This window comes from Myotis daubentonii, chromosome 2, assembly GCF_963259705.1.
Source record: "Myotis daubentonii chromosome 2, mMyoDau2.1, whole genome shotgun sequence".
Taxonomy (NCBI): domain Eukaryota; kingdom Metazoa; phylum Chordata; class Mammalia; order Chiroptera; family Vespertilionidae; genus Myotis; species Myotis daubentonii.
Window position 1 is genome coordinate 15,539,147 of NC_081841.1, and position 14,429 is coordinate 15,553,575.

Consider the following 14,429-nt stretch of genomic DNA (forward strand, 5'->3'; position numbering starts at 1 on the left):
TAAAAACAATATATTTTTAAAAAAGAATGAGTGGTTAAGGACATATGACCTTGTTCCAATGTTCTTGGAACTAGTGGTTTTCTCCCTTACTTCTGTATTAATTTACATGACAACATGTATTAGGCTTTCTTCTAAAGTAAGTAAGTAAGGGTGATCATTAAAAAAATGTAATAAATGTTTAGTTCCCAAAAAGAATTTTTGGTAAATTCCTCTGATATATAACTTTTTCTGTAACAGAGTGAAAACTAACACAAAACTAGCACAAAGGTGTAGGCAGCTAATAGCAATGACAGCTTCTGACATTCTTTGCTCTTTGTAGTTCTAAAATAGGCTTTTTCTTTCCTATTAGAACTTTGCGGTATGGAAGTGCCCTTAATATGAGGAGAGAGATCACTTGTAGAAAAATAACATTCTCTGGTACAAAATATAGTTAGAGCATAAGTCATGACTGGGGAACCAGTATTTTATAAGGATGCTTTCTGGTCCCTTGTAGGCTAGGTTTATAAATGGCATAACAAGCTTGACCATGAGTGTTTAAATTAGGCACCCAGCTCACTTGCTGCACTGGGCCTCTGGCCCAGCAACCAGGCAGCAGGGGCCATACCGATTGGTTGTGCCACATAGAGATAGGGTCTTACTTGGTTTGCAGTAGAGATATATAGTCTTCACTGCTTTATAGATAAGCCAGACTTCTTTTTTAAAAAAATACTTGTGCCAAAACTGGTTTGGCTCAGTGGATAGAGCGTCGGCCTGCAGACTGAAGGGTCCCGGGTTCAATTCCAGTCAAGGGCATGTACCTGGGTTGCGGGCACATCCCCAGTGGGAGATGTGCAGGTGGCAGCTGATTGATGTTTCTCTCTCATCGATGTTTCTAACTCTCTATCTCTCTCTCTTCCTCTCTTTAAAAAAATCAATAAAAATATATTTTAAAAAAATACTTGTATTTATTTTAAATTTATAAATAATATATTTTTATTGATTTCAAAGAGGAAGGGAGAGGGAGAAATAGAAACATCAATGATGAGAGAGAATCATTGATCGGCTGCCTCCTGCACGACCTGCACTGGGGAATCGAGCCCTGACCAGGGCATGTGCCCTGACCAGGAATGGAACCGTGACCTCCAGCTTCATAGGTCGACGTTCAGCCACTGAGTCACGCCGGCTGAGCCAGACTTCTTTTATGTAAAATATCTTAGTCAATAACCTGGAAATGGATTTTCTGATTAAAATGGGGCTTTGCATAGGGATTGCACACATTATTATTTCAGATTTGTTGAGAACATGTGGTGATGGTCAATATTCTTAGCAACCAGGAAGGCAAGATCACCAAGCCATCAGGACAGGAAAAGATGTGGCCACCATAGTTTGGACAATAACTCGAGTTTCTCCTTGCTGTTCCCAAACATACTATAACTACCCGCACCATTCACTCCTTCCCGTTAGGGGCCACACATCCACCCAGGAGCAGGACCACCCTCACAGCTTCCCAGCTCTCACACAGAAAGGAAGCAGAGCAGATATTTCTAAATGTTGTCCCAGGTGCTATGGGCCCACCGACAGGTCACAGTGTAGTTAGCTCCTAGAACAAAAGGCCAAAAGAAAAAAAGGGGGCAAGGTGAGGTGTGGTATCTTACACTCCTACTCTTCTCCTTCAACTGCGACGTTCTCTACACCAAGAGGAGGGAAGGGAGCTGCCAGAGAGATTATGGGTTTGCACAAATGTGTCTCAGCTTCTAGATTTTTAAAGAAGGTTTCCACCCATTTGAACGGATGCCATCAGCCAACCCTACATCTGTAGCTGCTCTGTAGCCTGCACCAGCTCTCTGTCACTGTGGCTGTTTTGGCAGGAGCTCTGGTGGGTTTGGCCAGGATGCCAAGCCAGAGAGACACGCTGGAGGTCAGGGCTGAGTTTGGTAGCATGCTGGCTCCTGGCCTTTTGTCTTCAGTTCTGTCTGAGTGCACAACCCCTAACACAAAAACCTGGACTGTGTCATTTCAACACAAACACTTCAGATTTATTGTAGCGTTTATTGAATACACTTCCCCTTCTGTTGAGAAAACTTGTTTGACTTTAAGAAGTCTTCTAGCAAATTCAAATGGGGAAGTAGGCACAGATCCACTGGTGTCACGCAGGGTTGTAGGAAATACACAATTCTGCTTTGCTTAGAAAATATCTTAGATCAAGAGAAAGATGGGTATTCAAGATTCCATCGTGGTATATTGGACTGGTTTTTAGCCTGAAAAAAAGCATTTATAGCCTGTTAAGTTAAACTAAAGTAACTACTTTTGCTTATAGTATAGCTTGCTTTTTTTGTAAAGTACAGTGACAAAACACAGACAATAATGATCAAAACACTGACTTCAAATGGGATTTTGTTTACAGTTTTTAATGAAGCAATTTGTGCAAACATTTTTTTCTTCTTCAACATTAGAAGGGAAAAAAAGAAAAGAAAAAAAAAAAAAAAAAAAACAACGGCCACACTTGGCTGCCTGGTGTTAACACAGACAACACTTTCTCATTGCAACCATATTTCAAAGCAGTAGAGTGCAGGGGCAGTGGCCGGGCCCTTAGTATTCCTCAGGATTGCTTGAGTGCAAATCTCGCATATATGACTCAATTATGTTAGGAGGTACACCTTGCAAGAGGAGCCTGCAGAAGGAAAGTCCACCTGGAGAGGGCAAAAAGGAAAAGGCAAAGTCAAAACCGTCTATGTGAAAAATCGCTGAAACAATACTCCTGGACTAGCTGCCTGGAAATGTGTCTAATTATGTTTCAGTTAGTTACAAAGATTCAATCAGTCCCTGCTCGGAAATCTTCTCCTGGATTTAGTATATTTAGATTTTAAGGCACTAGACATCTAGAAGGAAAAGCAAGTTCTGGCTAGGCCCATAGAAGTCCTTTGTTTCCTGCTATTATTCAATCTTAATTTAATTTCCTAACTGGTTGGGAAATACTTATCACTCTTTGAGAGGTTTTTGGATTCTCTATAGATGATTTAAGTGCTCTGACTGAATGGCAGAATAAATTCATTACCATGTTATGAATCAGCAGGAAGAACTGTTTCCGGTTTATTTCTGTTCTTTTTAATTAAGCACCAAGTTCTAACTCAAACACTTTAGAGAAGAAAAAGGAGATGACGCCTTTAAAATTGGCTACTTAGACATTGTCAAGAGTGAAACAAATTGGAAAAAAATTGTTTTTGGTTTGTTAATCTTCACCCAAGGACATTTTTTGTTTTGATACGTTTTTAGAGGGAGTGGAAGCAAGGGGGAGAGACAGAGAGAGAAACATTGACATGAGAGAGACACATCGCTTGGTTGCCTCCTGCACACACCCTGACCAGGGCAGGGATCAAGCCTGCAACCAAAATATGTGCCCTTGACCAGAATCGAACCTGTGACCCTCAAGTCTGAGGGTTCACACTTTAACCACTGAGCCAATCCGGCTAGGGCTCACATTGGAATAGTTTGTTAAAAATAGTAAAACCTATCCAATACCTTCTGAAGGTCAGAGAAATACCTACTAATATTTCATACTTACCTTTCATGTTTCTGAATTATATCTAAAAAAATAAAAGTACCCTTCATGAGAGAACCCATGAAACTATACAATTCATGGTCCTTTGGAAAAGTACTTCACTACTTGCTAATAAATTCACGTCCAGACAAAAACAGCATGCCATATGAACATTCTTAAACTTCTTTAGTGCAAATTTGGAAAAGTCATTCTCCTTTTAAAAAAAGACTTCAAGTCACATATCGGTAGAAATGATGCCACTTTTGTACATGTCCATTCCTTGATGCAAAGCATTCAGAATGCTTGGGTATCACTCGTTTTCATCCACATTAAATGCTTTAATTCATGCTCTACCACATTCATGTCAACAGGAGATTGTTGTGCTGAATAAGTACTAGTTGTTAATTTCAAGATACTAAAATACAAATTAAAAACTACGAAGTTAGATGTTTTAAATAATCTATTTTCATTGGACTACATAATGAAAATCATGCCATACTCCACAAGCTCTGTATGACTTATGACAGCATAAGCTTCATATGCCAAATCCATATGAAAGCTTACCTTAGATGATAATACACATTCAAAAATCCTTACTGTGCTACAACTAAGGAAAAGAGAAAGAGAGAAAGAGAGAGAAGTTTTGAGCATTAATAAAGTGCTAAAACCAGAGTTGAGTACTCGTTGGATGAAATTATGGTTGCGATTATGATGAGGTGATTTCATTAATCCTTAGTCATGTGAAAGATGTAGGAACATAGAAGCACATGGAGTGAAGGGCAGGGATCCAGTCACTTCAAAAGGATCATTAATATGTAAAACACTTATTAATATGCACAACCACTTTGCCTAAACAGGTGGCAAAGCCAATTGGATTGTACAGTGAATATTTATGGTAAGAGCTTCCAAACCATTAGCTTAAAAAAAAAATCCTACAACATATATATATTGTGTTTTTCAACAAAAGAAAAACATAGATGATGAACAAAGTATTAGTGTACATATATATATGTTGAAATTCTAAAAGGCAAAATTATCAAGTAGGTATTAATGTGAGACTAGTGTATTCTATAATATGTATTCTGAAATGATTCCAAATGTGACTAATCTATATAAACACAAGGCTTAAACAAACAGCCTAGAAAGTGACTATATGTATAATCTACAAAACTTTTAAGAAATAGCCCTAATTCTTTCCTCCTTTGAAAGCTGGCATTACCTCTGGGAATTCAAAGAGCACAAATGATAAACTCAGGCACAGATCTACATCATAGAATTTACATCAAGTTTCTTACCCATCCCCAAAGAACTTCTTAATCCATTCTTCCAACTGGGGGAGAATCATACATATACTATCAGACTCATTTAATGCTTAATAGATTTAATAATGGGACCTAGACTTATCTGTCCATTTAAATTCATGAGTATATGAAATACTTTTGGTCCCATGAAAATATCTAAAATGTCCAATAGAAAGATGGGTTACAGATATCCTACTGGTGAATTTTTCAGGGGAGAGTCTTAACTATGAAAGTTTCTAAATATTGGATCTGTTTTTATTTGTGACCTTTCCCTATCAAAAATGCTCGGAACACTTTTTCTACAGCTTGGCAATTTTAAAAGGTTCCGTTTTCCGAATTTCAACACAAATCTAAGGAAACCACCCTGGAAACTATCTTAAAGGGAGATCGTATCTCTTTACATGTGAAAAATGCAATTATTACAGAAATGTCATTGGTTCCCAGGTGTTGATAATCTTACATCTAAAATATGGTATCTTCAAATGCAGCCTTCCGGCTTTATTTATGGGGACCTGTGCTATGGTACTTAGTTTCCTGACAAAACTTAGTTCCTAATTACTTAATAACCTTGAATAATTTGGCCTTCCTAGTTCATGGCATAAACACTGTATGCCACGAGCTGCTAAAAAAATATAATGAGAAGCAAATGAGAAAGTCAAGCTTTACATGCAAAGTGCGATTTCATGTAAGAGGAATGGAACAGGAAGTAGAAATATCCGGTGCGATATGAATTTTTAAAACCTGTTGCTGCCCCTCCAGGAACAGTGGTTCTCCAGGGGAAAATACTCGTTGGTATATCACTGTAGAATTAGAATATTTGTACCAATATTTATTTGTTCTCAGTTCACATATTTACCTTTATTTTTACAGCTTAACTTGATTCAAGTCACCTATTATCAGATAACAATCTGACGATAAACAACCTTGGCTTTACTTTTAGGACCCAAAAGTTTTACCAATATGTTGCAATTGATATTTTACTATGAATGTATGTACTAAAATACATTATTTTTATTATTAAATTCAATTATCATATAATTCACCATGCAATTACATAAAAATATATCATCTATATCTATATCTATATCTATATCTATATCTATATCTATGTCTATGTCTATGTCTATGTCTATGTCTATGTCTATGTCTATGTCTATATCTATATCTATATCTATATCTATATCTATATCTATATATCTTTCTATCTATATATACATAACGTTATTATCTTTTAGGAAGGACCCCCAAATGTTGAACCAGTTATGAAATCATCATTTTATATCATTAGCAACATTCAGTTATTTTCAAAACACACAGAAGTTGCACTAGGCTTTTGTTTTTATTTTTATTTTTGGATGCTGAAACATAAGTACCAACAGTACCTTGGAATTGTTAAGCCTAAGAGTTTAGAAACCAGATGTATTGCAACTGGGACCATAATCTGCATTTAAAGCTAATAAAAACTTCAAAGTAATGTTTACATTTGTAAGCACTATCTCAAGAGTAAGCTTTAAAATTTTTCTAAGGATGTTATGTTTTAAACTTGTTTTTTTCTCTCTCACTCAATTATGAATCTATTGTACCATATTACCACAGGACTGACAGAGATCAGAAGAGAAAGAATAATTTCTTTAAAAAAAAGTTACAAAAGGAATTTTTTTCAATAAGTTTCTTAACGATTTTATACTAAATTTAGGACTAAAAAACTTTTTTAACATAAGTACTCTAAGCATTTACCATGTTTTTCCAAAAAATAGATATTATAAGATTATCTTTCTGACTTTTAGATAATAATTTCTCCATTATAGAGAGGTAGAGAAAAGACTTCACTGTCACAGAGAGGCGAGGTGATACAATACGGATGAAAGAAAAGATATTAGAATCATGTCACCTATTATCTCATGGTGTCCCAAAGTAGGTTTTGATTGCCAAGAAAAAAACTTTACTATACAAATTATACTCAATTAATATGAAAACTGATTAAGACAACAGGTTATGCTGAAACTTTTCTACCACATCAATCCTTACGTTTTCTTGATTTACATCGGTAGAAAACTAGTATAAATGAAATGTACACCTGTAAATGGAAGTTCTCTAGTGAGATTTGAAAAGCAACTGGTTAAAATATGTAGATGCTATATTCTACATAAGTAATAGTCTACACTCAATTAGCAAACTTACCCATATGTATTGAAAGTTTCACAAAATAGTAAACTAATTTAAAATAGCGTAAATGTCTATCTTTAGATACGTTTTTGCCCTAGGCTTCTATCTATGGATGGACTACATCATCAAAATAATACCCGCTTCACTTCATTTATTCTCACCATGCTGTACACATACCAGCATTCCACTGTAATCAATATTTCTTTAGTTAACAAGAATTGCAAGAGTTTAAGGTAAGTCTACTTAACAAGTCAAACAAACTTCACAAATAAATCAAGAGTGAATGCAAGATGTAAAAATGTATTCTCTACCCCAAGTCTCTTGCCCCTTCCTCCTCCACCCCAGAACATTTTGGCAAACAATTTGGATTTTGCAGTAAGCATAATAATTAAATGGTCTTCTTTCATTTTATTCTGCACCCAAGGTCTTGGATGTCATACCTTTCACCTCCAGTTTGCATTCGACCTCCACTGTCCCTAGGTTATTGACTGCTTTGCAGCAGTAAGTGCCTCCGTCATAGGAGCTGGGCTTGCGGATCTCCAGCGTACAGACCCCTTGGTTGCTGAACATCCTGTATCTTGGGTCATCCACAATAGCAACTTTGTTTTTCATCCAGGTTATTTTGGGCTGAAATGAATATTGAAGTAAATTAGGGTCAAAGCAAATCTGTACTTAGCATATTAATAGGCCATCAAAGCAGTGACAGAATTTTAAAGCATAGCTTAGAGAGGACACCTAAAAAGAATCCACATCTATTTGAGCACAGTTTCTCTCAAATTAAACTCTACTTAGTGCTTGGCAAGAGAGCAAATGAGCAGTTCTTCTTTTTTTCTTTACATTGTACTAGGATAGAATGGACCACCTCAGTAGCTTCTGAGGCGAATACATTTCTCTCACCACAATACATTCAGCAAACCTGGTCCCCTTCACTTCTGCAACATCATGCAGAGTTAGTGATCAAGTTTGCACTACGTGAACAGTTCTGAAAAAGTAAGTCAGGTTTGTTCACAGGACAGCTCTGGAGCAATCTTCCCAAAAGGATTCAATTGCATTTCAATTTCATCTACAGGTCCATGAGGTTAACTCATCCAAGAGACTATATATTGCTGGACATTTTTCAGAGAATCCCCATGAGGTGTCATAACCATCGAATTTCCTCACTTCATTTTCCTGGTATCTTTTTCTAATTATTTGTGTGCTACTTATGCCTTCTCACCATTTAATTTGTCCCCTGACATCTGCTTTCATCATCTGGTGGCAATGGATCTTCTCCAACCAGGTAATTCAAGACCTATCATAACCTAAGCACCCAGGGAGGTGACTCCATTCTCCTTGACCCCTGAACTATATCTAACATCACTGACCTCCTACTCCTTATTCATATTGTCTTCCCCTTCCTTATATAACTGCACAGCCTCCTCATTCCCTCTTCTACCTCTTATATGATTTTGCTTTTCAGACCTTAGAGGTGGCCCTTCTCTTTCTTCTTCATACTGTTCTTTCTTCCTTCCACTTTCCAAGTGGAAGTATTCATTGAGGCTCACTTGGTCCTGGGCTTTTTCCTCATTATCCTCTTTCCTCAGTGGTATTCCTTTCTAATGACTCCAAGGGATGGATTGTGCCTCCTCATCTGCCCCCTTGCCTGGGGACTCCTAAACTGAGGGTCACAGCCTTGGCCTTTGTCTAAGCTCCAGTGAACTTCTCCTCTGCCTACTGATCATTCCTACTTGGATGGACCAACATCACTTCCAATTAAACACAAATTCGGCATCTTCCTCCTATCCTCAGTTTGGCTTCTCTCTGACTTTCCTATTTCTACTCATGATACACGTGGAAAAAAAATACCACTGTTTGCAAATTTTCAAATTCTAGGGCTCCTTCCCTCAGTGCCACCCAGATAAATGTCTCCATGGGCAACATTCATTAACTACTTGTTCTTTTCAAATGCCAACATGAAACCTTCAAACCTTTCTAACTCTCTTCTGTCAGATGTGATTTCTCCCTTCCAAGTACTCTGTACCCTTAATATAGCACACTTTAAATTCTGCCTTGCATTATAGTATCATTATTTGTCTTAATCTATTAGAGAAAACTTGATGAATCAATATTTCCCCCTAATTTTTAGGTGAAACAATATTACTTCCATCTCCTCACCTCTTAGTTCTTTTTAAAATAGGTGATTTGGTTTTTCCTTAGAATGAATCCCTTATTTAGTAAAGAAATGTAAACATTTTTTTACTACTTAAATAGTATACCTAATTTTCCAACAATACCACTCCCCAACCCGAGAATGAGACACAAAAAGCAGTTGGAGGGTTTGTTTGTATTCCTACGTATATTATAGTGTGGAAAATACAAAAGGGAGAGTTTTGGGTTAATTCTTAAATTTAACTAATGTGATTAAAAAACTAACAAACATGGTACCTTGGGATTTCCTCTCACACTGCAGTTCAGAGTGGCATTGTACCCAGCTATAGCGTAGGTGTTGACCAAAGGCTGAGTGAACATGGGCGCCTCTGTGAAATCGAAGTCTTCATACACTGGATTTTTATAGACTTTACCTTAAAAACAAGCATTAGAAATACACAAATTGGCCTGAGACTATATTATTCTTGGCATACTTTACTCGCCATGAAAACTTCCCTGAACTTAGAAAAACGTGAAAACACAAGTGAACACCACACAGCATTCATTCTGGAGAGTACACATATCCCACAGGGGGCAGAGTGGTCATCTGAAACTGAAAAAATGTTGAGAAGAATTTGGTGTCAGAGTATTTTGATCAACCATGAGTTTTACTGTGACAGTGATGAGGAAATGAAATGATAGGCATGGAATTCAGCCTCACCCATTTCATGGGTCTCATGTGTAGCTTCTTTAAAGGTGTCTAAGAATAGAAGTAACCCAAGCTCAGTAAGTCAATATCTTACTTTTTCCTATCCTTGTGAATTTAGGCATTTACATACCTACTGCCCAGAAGTTGGAATGAATTCAGCTTACATTTTTAAAAATGCAATAATAATATAATTTTCCTCTAAAATTTTTACTTTTAAATTTATTATTGGACATTTTTATCATAATTTAAAAATATGTGTTTATAATTTTCTTATTTCCTTTCACCACATTTCTTTTTCTTTCAGTCTCCTCTAGTTACTGAAAACCAAAGTCTCCAGATGTCTAGTTGTGAAATTGTGATTTATAATAAGAAACATATATTTGGTCTTTATCCTCATTTCTGGCACAGAGCTCCAAACCCTTGAAATTTCCTAAGCAAGGAGAGCTATAAAGGTATATTTTGTTTTGTTAATGAGGTAGCATTTGACACACACCACCACCACCACCACCACCACCACCACCACCACCACCACTACCACCACCTAGGGACTGGTTGCCAAAGGAAACCAACCTTGTGATTAGTGGGTTGAAACTTTTAGTCCCGCCCCCAGACCTCCAAGGAGGAAAAAGGGGCCGGAGTGTTAATCAACCATGGCTGTGTAATGAAGCCTCCTTAAAAACCAAAAAGGACATGTTTGTAGAGCTTCTGGATTGGTGAACACTGGGAGATTCTAGGAGAGTGATGGCGCTCTGAGAGCTTGGACACTCCGTGCCTATTCCCCATCCTTTGCCTATGCCCCTCTCCCATCTGGGTGTTCCTGAGTTAAAATCTTTTCTACTAAACCAGTGATACAGTAGATAGAATGTTTCTCTGAGTTCTGTGAGCTACTCTAGGAAGTTAATCAAACCTGAAGAGAGGGTCATTGGAACCTCTGATTTATAGCCTGTTAGTCAGAAGCACAGGAGACAGCTTGGACTTGCAATTGGCATTTGAAGAGGGAGGTGGGGAAATTCTTGTGGGACTGAGCCTAGAGCCTGTGGGATCGGATGCTATCTCTGGGCAATGTCAGAATGGAGTGGAATTGTGGGCCATCCAGCTGGTGTCTAAGACTTGTTTGGTGTCAGGGAAACTCAACCAAACCTCCACTCACTGGAATTGGGTGAGAGCCCCCTTTATCAGCCCACTACCAACTCACCATCCTTGGCGATCACAGCGCTCTCTTTAGTCATTGTTGCATTCTCACTGAGGCCACACATGTTTTCAGCAAAGACTCGGAAGTAGTATTCATTGCCTATGACCAGTTCAGTAATGGTGGCATGGGTTCGGTGATAGTGCTCAATGACAGTGAACCACTCCTGAAAGAAAAACAATTTGAGGAAAATCACCTAAAAATACACAACTATCCCAACTGTTGATGAGAATAAATATCAGGGATGTTTCATTCACTAAAAGAAAAATAGCACAAATTTTTATCTTGAGAGCAATAACTATATACATTTAATGTATTTAATACTTTATAATTGATTTATACTTGACTGTAATCTTCATGTATACATTAGAATCATATACCCTAGATGTCAACTACTACCTTTATACTTTTCTCATAACTGTACAGTCTGTCATCTATCAATCTACTTGTCTACTTATCTACCTTTTGTGTAACAAAATATAATTATAACATTTTATTGCCAAGATATCTATTCTGAGGAAGAGATGATTTAAATCACCAGAGAAAAATTAAAATTGTTCAACAAATTTGCCAAATATTATCAACACAGGTTCTTTTGGGTCTGTGCTGAGATCTCATCTCCTCCCTAACTGTTCAGCCTTCCATTGCTCTACTTAGGCCACACTCTGTCACCTTAACCTGGGGAAGTTTTCTTCACAGCACTTGCTACCTTAAATTATATATTTACTGTTTGACTTGTTTATTCTCTACCCCAGCCATCACTGGTATGAACAAGCCAGGATGTTAAAGACAGATGTTTCTTCTCTCTCCTTGTATCCCTAATGCCTATCACAATACCTGGCACACAGTAGGTACCTTGCACAAAATAAATGTTTATTAAATACTATAATGGATGAATGAATGAATGAATGAATGAGAAGCTAAACTTTTTTTTTTTCATCTTTCCCCCTCACCATACCAAAAAATATAGTAGTCTCAAAATTGATCTGGCAACCAGTGGAATTTCCCAGGGTACCACATGTGTTTGGGACCACTAATCGAGAAAATACACTTGCTGACAAAAAAGTTCATAAAGGAAAGAATTTTTCTTACAACTTTTAGGGGCCATAGTTATATATGTACTTTGCATATTTTAAGACAGCAAACGAATGTATTTATGCCCTTTTTTACATCCAAAGCACTTTATACAAACCTTTATTCCAACATTTATCATATTGTTTTGTCATTTGGTTTTATGTCTTTCTTATTGCTAGACTGTGAGTGTGCTAAGAATAGGAGCTGTCCTCCCTCCTTTCCTCCCTCCTTCCCTTTCCTTCCTTCCTTCCTTCCTTCCTTCCTTCCTTCCTTCCTTCCTTCCTTCCTTCCTTCCTTCCTTCCTTCCATTTCTTTTCTCCAGCAGCTAAAAGTGTGCTCAACCCATAGTAAATGACTGAATAAATAAATGCAGAGGTGGGCAAAAGTAGGTTTACAGTTATTCCTATGAAAGATAATGCAATAATTAATAAATAAGTTAAGAATAAACTTTGTGTTCCACATAATCACAACTGTAAATTTACTTTTGCCTACCCTTGTATGTTCGCACAGATAATGAAAACAATGTTTATGGAAGGTATGAAAGACTATAGGAATTTAAGTGAAAAATAGCATCTGTAGCCACAAGGCAATGATGCAGTGATCTCTGGGAAGTGCACTGGGCAGAATGAGCATCTTGGGGTCCATAGGTCCGCCCCTGCTGAAATGCAACAGAAACACAGGGGTGTAGGGGTCAGGGACCATCCCCTGTCACTAGGCCGACCTGAGATATATGAAGCATCAGGAAAGTGCTGGCTCATCTAAACTTGACTATGCATCTACGAAAACAAATATTGAGCAAGTCTGATGGGGATGGAAGAATGGAGGTACCACCTGAAGGAAATGTGGTACCTCTGGATTCATTGCCAGTCTCTAAGCCACTCCAGAGGAGAGCCCTCAGTGTTAAGGAAATTCAAGACATGCAGTACTTCCCTTGCGAAGTCATCCATTGATCCAGCTCTCAAGCTGCCCATGTTTAGCTAAAAGATGTTGCTTTAAATGACAAATTTTGTCACATAACACCCATGGAGCGGGGAGGGGGAGAGTCAGGGGAAGACATGCTAGAAATAGTTTATGAAAAGGTTGAGCTTGAAGTCAATTCCTATTACTTAAATGGCCCTTCCCAACTCCCCTCCCTTGTTCTATTAACCCTATGTAATTTCATAAGCTATGTTCTTACTGCTATCTACTGGTGTAAATGTTTAAAGACTTCTTATTGGGGGTGGGAGGAGGTAGAAGATGGTAAAGGGGGGGCGATAAACAGTGATGTGATGGAAGGAGACTTGACTTTGGGTGTTGAACATACAATACAATATACAGATGATGTATTATAGAATTGTCCACCTGAAACCTATATAATTTTATCAACCAATGTCATCCCAATAAATTCAATAAAATACTATTTTAAAAGACTTTTTATTAATATCTTTCAGTATGATGTTTTACTCTTCCTACGAGAGTGAAAAATGGCTCTATGGCATTGTATGTCCAAACTTTCATTTATCCTTCATTCACTTACAGGAAGGTTGTAGTGGATGGATTCAGATTCAGGAAAACCAACACTCTAACATTTAAAATCTAGTGATTTCAAGAAAGTCATTTATACTTCCTGAGCCTCAGTTTTCTCATCTATAAAATATGGGTAGTAGTAATTCATACTCCAACTGAGTTTCTTCTTTTTTAAGAAAATATATTTTTATTGATTTCAGAGAGGAAGGGAGAGGGAGAGAGAAAGAGAGAGAAATATCAGTGATGAGAGAGAATCATTGATTGGCTGCTTCCTGAATGCCCCCAACTGGAGATCTAGCCCACAACCTGGGCATGTGCTGTGACCTCCTGGTTCATAGGTAGATGCTCAACCACTGAGCCATACAGGCGGGGCTGGGTTTCTTCTTGAGCACCCTAAGCTCCTTCCTTCCTCAGGACCTTTGCACATGCTGTTTCCTTTAGAGCAGTGGTTCTCGACCTTCTGGCCCTTTAAATACAGTTCCTCATGTTGTGATCCAACCATAAAATTATTTTTGTTGCTACTTCATAACTGTAATGTTGCTACTGTTATGAATCGTAATGTAAATATCTGATATGCAGGATGGTCTTAGGTGACTCCTGTGAAAGGGTCGTTTGACCGCCAAAGGGGTTGCAACCCACAGGTTGAGAACTGCTGCTTTAGAGTCTTTCTTTTCTAACTAGCAACCATGCTATTCAACATTTATTTTACAAGGAGAAAGAGCTGCATGGGTGTAAATCTGAGTCAGAATCCAGAGTGAGTAAATATTTGTTGAACAAATCTATATATATAAAAGCCTAAGTGACTGGCTGACTGGTCATTAGCTATGATGCACACTGACC

General features: G+C 37.7%; 1 protein-coding gene and 1 non-coding gene across 12 annotated transcripts in view; both read right to left on the minus strand.

The window, feature by feature from the left end:
* Positions 1-2,360: 2,360 nt before the first annotated feature.
* MYBPC1 (myosin binding protein C1) overlaps positions 2,361-14,429 on the minus strand; it is a 91,688-nt gene continuing 79,619 nt past the window's right edge. For 3 of the 11 annotated variants that reach the window (XM_059681862.1, XM_059681854.1, XM_059681860.1), the window contains 6 exons: positions 11,016-11,175; positions 9,409-9,545; positions 7,425-7,611; positions 5,560-5,618; positions 4,082-4,124; positions 2,578-2,669 (listed from right to left, as the gene is read on the minus strand). In XM_059681862.1, the coding sequence (XP_059537845.1) occupies positions 4,119-4,124; positions 5,560-5,618; positions 7,425-7,611; positions 9,409-9,545; positions 11,016-11,175 (549 nt within the window). In that variant the 3' untranslated portion in view covers positions 2,578-2,669; positions 4,082-4,118. Of the gene's footprint in view, positions 2,670-4,081; positions 4,125-4,147; positions 5,619-7,424; positions 7,612-9,408; positions 9,546-11,015; positions 11,176-14,429 lie in introns of those variants that run through there. The other 8 variants (XM_059681861.1, XM_059681852.1, XM_059681856.1 and 5 more) reach the window with 4 other exon arrangements.
* LOC132228973 (small nucleolar RNA SNORA66) lies at positions 7,821-7,953 on the minus strand. The gene has a single exon (XR_009451562.1). It is a non-coding gene; the product is annotated as a small nucleolar RNA SNORA66 (small nucleolar RNA).